We start from the raw sequence: 11,235 nt of genomic DNA, 5'->3' as shown, positions 1-11,235 counted from the left end.
CTCTAGAATATGAACTGAAGTGACGCATTGTAAACGGTAGAGGGCAGCATTGTGCTTTATAGAGTATTGCCTGCAGGAATTTCTTGAAAAGAAGAAGAAGAAGAAGAAGAAGAAGGAAGTAAACATGGCGGCCGTGTCTCTACGAAACTCTGCGACCTCTCTGTTGTTGTTCAGCCGCAGGTTGTTGGTTCCGTCGCTAAATCCCGGTTGTTCTTATCACAAAAAGGTAAATGACGTTGTGTAAGTTGTAATAGAAACCAGCCTAGCGACAGTTCGCCGGTGTTACACGTGTCGTCTGGTGCTGCTAACGTTACCCGAGCCACTTATTGATTTTTAACTGGTTTCCCCAAACAGCAGCAGTGACACGTTGTTTTGTGCGTTTATCCCGAAGGTGGTGGATCACTATGAAAACCCAAGAAACGTGGGCTCTCTGGACAAAAACTCAAAGAGCGTGGGGACCGGGTTGGTGGGTGCACCAGCCTGTGGTGATGTAATGAAACTTCAGGTAAAGAAGGTGGAGGTCGAGACCCGGCTACAGCCGCCATGACTTACAACTCCTTTTTATTGTCTTTTCTCACAGCGGACATGTTGACATGTCATAGTAGGAAAACCACAGGTGTCACTTAACATCGACACTGACTCTGTTCAGTTTAAAAGTCCCAGTAAAAGACAATGTAACGGTGAACCAGCATGACAGCTGCACACTGATCAGCCATTTTATTATTTACACATGTGACCGCTCAAAATGTCTGCTGTGAAAAAGACCTGTTGTTACGTGTCTGATTCCGTGTTGTGTGCAGATCCAGGTGGATGAAAATGGCAAGATAGTGGACGCAAAATTCAAGACATTTGGATGCGGATCAGCAATTGCCTCCAGTTCTATTGCAACAGAATGGGTGAAGGGGAAGTCGGTAAGTTGGAAAAACACAGAATTGGTACTCTAGCCCTGCCAAGGCCCAGCAGTCCCCTTACGTTCAAGCTGCACCAAATAGGACACACTCATAGATATCAGATATCAGTCTCCCAAATATTCCCTTTTTTTACACAGATGCATTAATTATTCCCTCTGAAATCAGTGAACATGTCAAAAAAAATGCTGGATCAGCCCTTTAATCAGAGGGGGCCAGTCCAAATGTTAATTGGTTCTTTCTTGGTCCATGTCCCACCCTTCCAAGTTTAAAAAAAATCAGTCTGGTAGTTTTTTTTTTTTTGTAGACCTGCTATCTACAGATAAATGGCATTAAAATAATAACCTCTTTGGTGGAGGTAATTTAAAAAGTAGATGATTTAAATGTATCTTGTGTTTTGGTTAGTTTGTTGATCTGTTCATTCTGCTCTCACCCTGCAGATCGATGACGCTCTGAAGATAAAGAACACAGACATTGCCAAAGAACTCTGCCTTCCTCCAGTCAAGCTCCACTGCTCTAGTAAGTTCAAGCACAGCTTTTGCTGTACAGTTAATTAAAGCTACACATTTTTGATATTCATAATCAATTTCTCTAAAAATGTATAATGTCAAAAATAGAAATAGTTTTTCTGATCAAAAGTAACCACAGTAGTAGATTTTGTTTTAACTGCACACTCCCAACACGTTTTTTCTGAAGTTCCTCCTCATAATGTTTCTAAAATGTTGTCCTTCCTTTTCTTTCAGTGCTTGCAGAAGATGCCATAAGAGCAGCTCTGTCTGACTACAGACTAAAACAACAGGACAAGGAGGAGACTCGTGTGAAGGCCAGCGGTTAAAGTGCTGTTATTAACTGTCCCGTATGGCAGTATCCCATCGATATTTCAGCACCAGCCGGTGTCTTGCAGCAGAGAAGTGCTGTATGGAAGATGAGCTGCCAATATACTACATCAGGTCTTGCTCCCCTCTGGGATTTCTGGGAGTTTTAAAGCCTGTATAAACCTTCACGGCTGTGGGATTGTTAGTCTCTTGAACTCAAGCCTGGATGTTCAAGTTCCAGGTGTTAACAGTGTTTAATGAATTCATTTCATCATATAATCACAATATTGGGGAATACTGTTTCCTAATTTGTTGTGTTTTTCTACAAATTAAGATAGAAGATGCATCATAAACAGAAACTGAAGGTCAGGGGCCTTTTTTCCTTTGTGTATTTTTTGGCATTTTGTCTTTATTTTGGCTTGACTGTGTAAAACCTCTGCTCCCTCATGGATGGTTCAAGTCAAGAACTGAAGTACACTTACAAAACCATGATACAGAATATTGTATGAGACTGTTCTTATTGTGCATTAAACGAATACAAACATTTCCGGTGAGTCTGTGCCGATGTCATCCAGCGGACCCTGCATCAAGCGGGGCCACCCTCGTTTGGCGCCGAAGCACCAGTCTCAACACAAGTAGCACCGTCAGCACTAGGAGAGTTACTAATACACACAGCACAGTGAGCAGAGAGATGACCGCCACAGAGCTTTGTTGTGTGAACTGTCGTGGGGCTGGAGTGAGCCAGGGTGCGTCTCTGTTCGTAGGGAGTAACGACTGTGTCTCTCCAGCAGAGGTCGTGTTACTCTGAGGGTATCGACCTGTGATGTTTGGACATTTCTGTTCCTCATCAGGAGGATAAGTAACAGTCTTTAAGTTTGATGGGCTCACAGACTGTGTTTTATTTAGAATTAAACACTCCTCATAGGTGAGCGTCTGTAAAGTGAAGTGTTCAAGTAACACACGAGTCTCTGGAACATCTTTGGAAAACACAGCAACAGTGGTTAATTTTGATATTGGCAAGTCTCCCATATCCTTCATGTTTTCAAACAAGCTTCGCTCTGTCGGCTTCACTGTCGCAGAGCTGAGGTGTGACTGTGGCGTCCTCTCGTTTGGCGTCAGGACACGAGGACAGAGAGCCATGACGGAGAGGTTCAGGAGCAGAAGGTGAGCGAGATGGACGGGCTCGGTGCACACCAAGTCTGTCGCCATCTTCAGCCTCCCGTTCAGCAGCCAGCGGTAGAGATACAAGATGTCACACTCGCACACCCACAGGTTGTTTGTGAGGTCTACAGACCTGAGAAGTGGCAGCCTTTCAAAGGCGCGGTCCGGGACTGAGCGCAGGCAGTTGCTGTTGATCTTCAGGACCTGCAGGTTTACCAGGGGGGACAGCGAGGGCAGGTCCAGGGTCGAGATGCAGTTAGCTGAGAGGTCCAGGTGGGTGAGTGATGGGGGGAGGTTCCTGGGGAGGCTGCTGAGGTTGTTCCCCTTCAGCGTCAGGACCTGCAGCTTGCTGAGAGCCTGGAGGGCCCCGGGCTGGATGGCTCGGATGCGGTTGTCCTCCAGGTCCAGATGAGTGAGGTTCCCCAGCTGCCTCAGGCCACCTGCCGTGATGTAAGTGATGCGGTTCTCCTGCAGCAGCAGGGACTCCAGGCTGGGAGGCAGGCCACGAGGAAAGCGGGCCAGCAGGTTGTGACTGAGGCTGAGCTCCTGGAGGCTGGAGAGGGGCCGGAGCAGGTGGTCCACATTACAGAGCTGGTTCCTGGCCACAGACAGAGCCGAGGTGCTGAGAGGGACCGGGCGAGGAAGGGACCTGAGATTCAGGGACTCGCACAGAACCAGAAATCCCGGGCCAGGACAGCAGCAGCCCGGCGGACAGGAGGACATCGTGAGGCACGTTAGTGGACAGATGCACAGAAGCAGTAGGACGCCACATCTGCACCAAAGCATGACATCACTGCACGGAGTAACGGAGGAGAGACGACCACGTTAACCACATCAACTGACCAATAATCTGAAATCTTATATACTTGAACTAAAATGGTGCTACTAATTAAATCAAGCCCCCTCTGTAAGTTAGTAATTAATAGCTTTAGTACTGGTTAATCAATAATTTATTGATGCTTTATAGATCAGACATGTGACATTACACTTGGGCTGTTATACCTATGAAGAGAGGTGCAGGGCATCTGGACCAAAATACATTTATTAGCAACTTATTTACATGTATAACTACAGATTTATTAACATTTATAATTGCAAATGACTCACTAGCTGTGACGGTTAACTTAAATATTTATTACTGAGTTACTAGAAAGTGACTATTGGTGATCAGGTATCACCCTAGTAGACATACTGACTATGGGTGTATCAATTGGTACATTTATAAAGACATTAACAACTTATAAGCAACTTTATAAAGAAAAAAGAAAATAATTAAAGGCCTGAGCGCTTACCATTCTTCTATTCCTGTATTATCTGCTCCTCCGAAGAGATGGACAGGCATGATTCCACATGGTCCTCACGGGATCCTCCGTCTCTAAAGATAACTACTGCCACTGTCGAGAATTTCAGGCAGATGCTCATCAAAGTTTAACGACAGCCTTAAGGTGCAGTGTTACCTATTCTGGATCCTCTTCAGCATTCACATCGATGGAGAGGCCCTCGTCAGTGGGACACAGCGAAAAGGGTCAAAACACTCACAGCAAGAAGTTCAAAAGGACAGATTGTGTAGTAAAAATACAAATGGAAACGACACGGGTGACCCAGAAAATCCTTTATCTGCGGTTACCAAAGGTTGGTGTTCCCTAAAACTCAGAGAGACTGCATCTGGCGCCCCATGAGAGAGAGTTCTAGTGAGTGGTCCACTGGTCCGTGTGTCTTCCAGCTGGGAACAGCGAAAGTGACAGGATAGTATTTTCTCGAATTATTTAGCACCTCACTGACAAAAGAGCAGGGAATCTGACCCTCGAGCAAGGCTCCGTCAGGGCTCATGTTTCAGGAGCCACAGGGTCACACTTGCTTTTGAAGCTGTTGTTTTTTCATCTTTGATGTTTGATCTTCGGTAATTTGAGCCGTTCCTACATGAATGGGTTTGTGTTTCAGCCATTGAAGTGATATTTAATTACATTTTAGTGGATTTTTAGTTTTAGGCATGGTCTGAATGTGGCCATATGAAGATGGAATGGGTAGATAAAAGAAGAAAAGTGAACATGCATAAGTGATGAATCAATGTTCATATGAGGGCAGTATGTCATCGCTTGTTAGAAATATAAACAAAGTTGAAGTTTGACTTTTTGTTTAAACTTCACTGGAAAAAATCAGAGTCTCCAAGATTTGTACAGTCGATACATCCGGTCTTGTTTAGAACAAAGTGCTCTGTATATATCTGGTGAACTGCTGTTGAAATATTTAAACAATCTTGTACAGTAGCCAGTGAAGGACAAAGGGGGGCTCTCGTCATTTCCAGATTCTAATAACCTCTGTGGTCCCTGTGTTTAGGTGTGATGTTGTCAACCAGAAAACTGTGGAGGAGTTACCGTGTTGTTTGTGCACATCCTGGGCTTGAAATGTTAAGGCAGACTAAAGCTGACGTCTCCAGTGGATATCTCAAATCTCACATTCTTGAGTCAAAATTACAGATCCCCAAGTTGAACATAATGTGCACGTAGCAAACATTCTCTTATTTTAGACATTCCTCGCCTTTTTCTAATCTTAGTTTTTTTTTTTCAAGGCTGTATTTCAGTTTCATCATGCATCACAGCTTTTAAAATGTCTTCAGCTACATTCCCAACCACAACGGCACCTCAGCCAAGGCCCAACAGTCCTTTTAAATCCAATCAAGCTGCACCAATAGCACAAAGCCAAAGATATCAGTCCTTAAAAGATTTTTGGTCCAGATCCATTAATTCTTCTCTGGGACAACAATAAAAAAGGTTGAAAACACCCTCAATCTCTCAATGTTACAGAAAGAGACAAGATATTCCTGGACGTGTCCCTTGATTCAGATCTGCACTAAAATGTAATGGGTTCTTCCCTGATCCACAACACACCCTTCCACCAGGTTTCATGGTGAAAAGAGAACCTCCTTGGTGGAGGTAATAAAAACAGAAACACTGTTACCAACACTTTATTAAACATAAGCAAAGCAAAACAGTCATTTTGTAAACAATAAAACTGTCACTTACAAAGGAAGCATGTCTGGAAACATCTGAGGACAAAAATCTAATCTGAGGTTCAGAGGAATAAAATATAAAAGCATGACCAAACTCTTAACTCTGGCCCATTAATCACACAAACTGTGTTTCATCAACACGTATTCTCAAAAACGTTAATTTCAGTCACAGGAAATTGAGGAGAGTTTTTCCAAATGATCTTCTCCAGTGCAATCTGAGGTTTTACTCTAATAAAGTCAAATAACAATGACAATTACACACTTACATGCTTTAGATTTTTTTTGTAGCCACTTTAGGTTAAAGTTGAACCTGAAAACACACCAACAAAACAGGCTAACAAATGATCACATTAAAAATAAAAAACATAATTTATTTTGTACATAAGTATTACTTATTAAAAAAAGCTTAAACCCTTACTCATAAAGTCTCTTTACCAAAAACAGCCTGATTTTAATGTATATGCCAAATGAATCTAGATTTAAACGATCAACAAAATAAATATGTGGATAGATGGATACAAGATGTTTGTCATTTTTCTTTTAGTTCAGCAACTGAATTACAAATTGTGTTTTTGGTATTGAGAAATCGGTTCTTAAAGTAAATACAAAACGATATCACATAAAATAACGCTATGAAAACAAAACTAGGGTAAATATGAATGTAAATATAAAGAGAATAATTTCTTACAAGTCAAGTTTACTGCTGTCTCACTTTGCTTTGTTTACAGCACAAGAGTTTTGTTGAAATGACAGATCGATCTGGCTCTTAGCTGCTGAATAGATGTTGTGTCGTGCAGCACTGACGGACACTGTAAAGGAAAGTTTTAATGCCCTTAGATGTTTTCATATTTTATATTTGCCACAGCACCTCCCCTCACTCTGGGCTCTTTCTTCCCTGGATTCTTCCACAGACATTTATCTGGGTAAAGCAGCAGGAGACTTTCTGGAGAAAACCATTTTTTTCTCCCCCCGTTGAAGAAACTTCTCACATAGAAAATCAGCACTTGTGACGGTTGCATACATTTTCCCACCACAGACACTCATGATCAATAACCGTTGCTCACGTCTCCTGTTATCAGTTGTTGACCATTTAATCAGAAACTTAGAGATATACAAGAGGTCACATATCTTCTGCTGTGTTGTTTTCTTTTTCTTTTTTAGGTAGTACTTAATATTTCTATAAATATTATTTTTGATTACATTTTATAAAGATGGATGATTTTTCATTTGAGACATTAGCCTCATTTAAATATATCTCCCCATGTAGGTAACCGTTTTGGCATATTTTGCCCTTTGTGTGTGGATTAACCAACCGGTCTTCATTTGTCACCTTTCACCTTCATGTAATCAGGAGCCTGGACCCTGGCTTAGTGATGGCTCTTTTTCAGGTGGCAGGTGCACGCAGGCGGACTGGAGCTGGTGCTGGGGCTGGAACTCTGCTGCACCTCCTCCTTGTACTTGGACTGCTCTTTGTGCTTGGGTTCCTCTCTCCGTTTTTCCACCTCCTCGGCCTCCCTGACCTTTCTGACCTCCTGGCGAGGGGACGACCTGACGTCTCTCCCTGTCTCTCCCACCAAAGCCTTGGAGGGGGTACGCAGGTTCTTTGGGGAGGCCATGCTCGGAGTCTGGACCCTCTTGACGTGGTCGATGGCGTAGGGCCTCTCCTGGAGTTCGCCTGAATTCTTGCTGGTAGTTTTATCAGCCATGTACTTCCTGGGTGGATTAGCAGGCGGCTTGTAGGCCTCCAGCTTTCGCTTGTGACTCATCGCAGTGGCACAGCAGATGATGAAGACCATGACGATGAGGAGAGAGGTCACCACGATGATAATGAGCAGATTCTCCTGCAGGAAGTCCACGACTCGGGTCAGCACAAAGTCCTTGAGGCGGATCATGGTGGTGGTGATGGTGTTGGTGAAGGTGGGAGCTCCAGTGGCGGTGGTGATGTGGACAGGAGCTCGGGTGGAGAAAGAGGTGGGGAAGAGCAGCTCCAGCTCTGCTTCGTCGCCGCTGCCGTCTGACATGTTGTAGAACATGGGAGTGGAGTGACACACGCTGCACCACAGAGAGAGCAGGGTCACACAAGTGACCAAGTGAGATGTCATCTTTTCTTCTTGAGTCCTGCAACAACAACAGAAGGCTGTTTAACTTAGAGTCAGAGGAGGGAGTAGGTTTAAACCTGAGGACCCACAGACATAATGGCTTGATGCACCTTACAAAAATACAATTTGGGAAAAACACTTAAGCTGTTTTCAGACATGAACTCCAGAGAATATCCACAATCGGGTCTGGATATTCTCTGGAGTTTGCCTTTCACATATGAAGAACACAGCAGGAGATTCTCTGGTCAGACAAGCTCATAACCAGCACAGAATTCTCCAGAGCCTTCAGCAAAGGGTTTAAAATGTTTAAATTCCGCTGCGGCAGTTCTTGTGTTTACAGCACATCGACGCCGGCATCGGCCCTTATTACCAAAAGCTCTCCTCACATCTTTGCCGGTCTTCTACATGTATGGCACCACTTTCTGAGATATTTGTGTTTTCACATACAGCCCATCGGGAGCATGTCAGATATTATCCTCTTTTTTGTGAAGAGAACTCAGATGAGAAGATTCTGTGCATTAATTATGAAGATGGAGTCAGGAGGTAATTAGCTTAGCTCAGCAATACAACTGGAAACAAGGAAAAAAACATTTAACAGTTTTTACAGTTTTACCAACATTAAATCCATACACAAAGAGAAAAATACAAATGAAAAGTGTTGTATTTCTTGGAATTTCACAGACTCCTCAGATGTTTTAAATTCAAGTTTTTAGAGGCCTGAAGTCACGGAAAGAGCTTCATTTGTGCAGCAGAAATGTTTTACTCATTCACTTTCTTTTGAATCCTCTTGCAGCCCCTCAGATTTCCCTTGGTACCTATTTACTCACTCGTGTTTGCAGCCTCTTCTGCAGCAGACACACACACAGATAACAAAACATGTTTCCCTCTCAAACTCCAGTCTCCATCTTGACTCAGGTTTTTCCAGGTTTTCTGCCGCCCTCTGTCTCTCTTGCACCAGATCTATTTTAGCAGGCTGCAGAGTAGCCATTACTTATTTGGGGTGGAGACAGTAAGTTTGGTGCTGAAGGCCTTATAATTTGAAAAGAGGAGGGAGGCCACCCAGCCACCACACCAAAGCCAAGAGGAAGCCATATTGCAGAGGGAGCACAGAGGCGTGGGAGCCCTGCGGCCGCGGCCTCTATATTTACAGTGGGCAGCAGCAGCTGCCGTACACCTCCCACAGCAGCACAGACCTAATGAAGATATTTCTGCCTCCAGGAGAACCTGCATTTACTCACAGGACGACGGACTGAATAAACTTCCCAACCTAGTATTACATCTCTTCCAGGACTCTCTCTCTCTCTCTCTCTCTCCAGTGTGAAGTCAAGCTTTAACACAGAAAACTGAACCTTTTGTCTGTTGACAATTAAAACCTGTTGAACTGATAACACAGTGTGAAATTACACAGAGCTGAGCTGCACAGAGCAACTTCTAATCAGCATCATGCTGGAGTGAACCTGCTGCTGCTGTTCTACACTGTACAGGAACCCAGTCCCCTCTCTGTGTGGTCAGACCTGCTCTCTGCTGGAGCAGATGGTAAAGGCTGGGTCTTCATCCTGGATGTACAGCACTGCTTCTTCAATCCCCATAATTACAGCCATAAATACATTTCCTGTATGTTACCAGAGGGTCCACATTATAGCTTCGACTGAAGGACATCCAGACGCAGATATGCAATTAATCATGACATCCTATGACATTCATTTAACACAGAGACAGAGCTTTTGCCACTCTGAGGTGTTGAGGGCCAAACTGTATGATAGAGTCATATGTGTGCCTGTTCATTAAAATTTACAGAACTAAATATTCAAACACAGTCTTTTTGGCAGCATCTTGTCCTGGATGTCCTGTTTATCGTCTAAAACATAGTTACCACAAATTCAATCTGACATATATGGAAGTTTGTGAAATTTGGCTTCTGAACAAAAAGTTTTAACAGTGTTTGGCCAGACAACACATATTTATAAAGGTGGAGAATTCACCATCGTTTCACATAAAACTTAATCACCTTTAACACTTTAAACTACAGGTTCAATGTAATGGATGAATAATAATAATTTCTAATATTGGCAGGGGAGAAATAAGCATTCACATATTGTGCTTGAGTCAAAGAGGTAGTACCACAATGTAAAAATACTTAATTTCAACATAAAAAATCAAAGGCATCCTCCTGCAGCATCTGCAGGTTTGATTCCGACCTGGCCTTTGCTACGTGTCTTCACCGCCGTCTCCCCCATTTAATGCTCACTGTTCCATCAATAAAGGTGAAATACCCGAAAATATCTAAAATAACTTTAAAAAAAAAAATCCAACTCAAATAAAAGTAGACATATTATCAGCAAACCACACTAAAGTATCATCTAGAGTATAAAAACATATTAATTATACTTAAAAATGGGCCCTGTGATTATTTTTTAGAATTGCAGTTGTGGAGGTGAAGTAACAGTGCATCATAGTTTGTAAAATTATTTTGTTTTACCCGTGAAATCCTAAAATATAGATTGAAAAAATAAATGTAATGGAGTAATAAATACATCTCCACTAACTGAAGAAAATATAAGTAACTGTAGAAATGTGAAATACTCAAGCAAAGTATAAAAGTTCCTGAAAGTTGTACTGTACTTATATAAGTGCAGTTAATTGCACTTCATTACTTTCCACAACAGGGTTGTAACAAGAAAAAGGCAGAAAAAGTTACATATGAGCCAAATGGATCAATTCGGTTCCTGAGCTCAACAGTTTGTCAGTTTGAATACACAGACTTCTCTGATATAACTAAAAATAACATTCTTTTTTATTCCTTCTTTCTTCCTGTGCTAACATCCACTTTACATATTCACGAATAAAGAAATATATACTCACAGACTGAGTGAAAAACCTGGGTTCTATCTTCTTGACGGCTGTGAGCGGTGCAGACGACAGAGAGGGTAAAAACAGGGGAGACGGAGTCAGAAGAGGAAAGTAAGAGTGCAAGAGAGTTTCTGAGCATCCGCCCTCCCAGCTCCGTTACACTGACTGTATATTTTTTTTACTCGCCTCTAAAATGTCTCCTCCTCGCAAATTGTGGAGTGTTCAGTTCCTCTATTTTCAGCCTCTCCTCCCTCCTTCTGAACCTCCCTCCTCACTCTCCATCCTCCTGCACTTATGGAGCAGCCATCTGGGACTGGACATTTTCACTACATATGTGATTTTTGTGAATAATTATGAAGGAATTAGTCATATAGAAGTTACTCTGTGCACCA

At 42.7% G+C, this 11,235-nt stretch overlaps 3 protein-coding genes across 3 annotated transcripts; 1 reads left to right on the top strand and 2 right to left on the bottom strand.

Moving 5' to 3' along the window:
• The first annotated feature begins 66 nt into the window (after positions 1-66).
• Positions 67-2,269, top strand: iscu (iron-sulfur cluster assembly enzyme). The gene is made up of 5 exons (XM_035166921.2): positions 67-226; positions 392-505; positions 801-911; positions 1,349-1,427; positions 1,652-2,269. The coding sequence occupies exons 1-5, from the start codon at positions 125-127 to the stop codon at positions 1,741-1,743; spliced, it is 498 nt and encodes a 165-aa protein (XP_035022812.1). The 5' UTR covers positions 67-124; the 3' UTR covers positions 1,744-2,269.
• On the bottom strand, positions 2,243-3,672 carry LOC124852494 (vasorin). The gene has a single exon (XM_047341500.1). The coding sequence runs from the start codon at positions 3,668-3,670 to the stop codon at positions 2,291-2,293; it is 1,380 nt and encodes a 459-aa protein (XP_047197456.1). The 5' UTR covers positions 3,671-3,672; the 3' UTR covers positions 2,243-2,290.
• A 2,091-nt stretch (positions 3,673-5,763) lies between these two features.
• Positions 5,764-11,015, bottom strand: tmem119a (transmembrane protein 119a). Its single transcript, XM_035164999.2, has 2 exons — positions 10,856-11,015; positions 5,764-8,012 (listed from the first exon to the last, which is right to left on the bottom strand). Exon 2 carries the CDS (start codon positions 7,994-7,996, stop codon positions 7,262-7,264), a length of 735 nt encoding a protein of 244 aa, XP_035020890.2. The 5' UTR covers positions 7,997-8,012; positions 10,856-11,015; the 3' UTR covers positions 5,764-7,261.
• Between the last annotated feature and the right edge of the window lie 220 nt (positions 11,016-11,235).

The sequence above is a fragment of the Hippoglossus stenolepis genome, chromosome 9 (genome assembly GCF_022539355.2).
Source record: "Hippoglossus stenolepis isolate QCI-W04-F060 chromosome 9, HSTE1.2, whole genome shotgun sequence".
NCBI classification, from domain to species: domain Eukaryota; kingdom Metazoa; phylum Chordata; class Actinopteri; order Pleuronectiformes; family Pleuronectidae; genus Hippoglossus; species Hippoglossus stenolepis.
Note: the sequence above shows the minus strand (reverse complement) of the source record. Positions and strands in the feature narration are given on the sequence as shown.

Bases quoted from the DNA above. Each gene is read 5' to 3' on its own strand.
- tmem119a (XM_035164999.2), bottom strand. From the start codon at position 7,996: ATGACATCTCACTTGGTCACTTGTGTGACCCTGCTCTCTCTGTGGTGC.
- iscu (XM_035166921.2), top strand. From the start codon at position 125: ATGGCGGCCGTGTCTCTACGAAACTCTGCGACCTCTCTGTTGTTGTTC. The intron at 912-1,348 runs GTAAGTTGGAAA...CTCACCCTGCAG, and splicing joins AATGGGTGAAGGGGAAGTCG to ATCGATGACGCTCTGAAGAT. The intron at 1,428-1,651 runs GTAAGTTCAAGC...CTTTTCTTTCAG, and splicing joins AGTCAAGCTCCACTGCTCTA to TGCTTGCAGAAGATGCCATA.
- LOC124852494 (XM_047341500.1), bottom strand. From the start codon at position 3,670: ATGCTTTGGTGCAGATGTGGCGTCCTACTGCTTCTGTGCATCTGTCCA.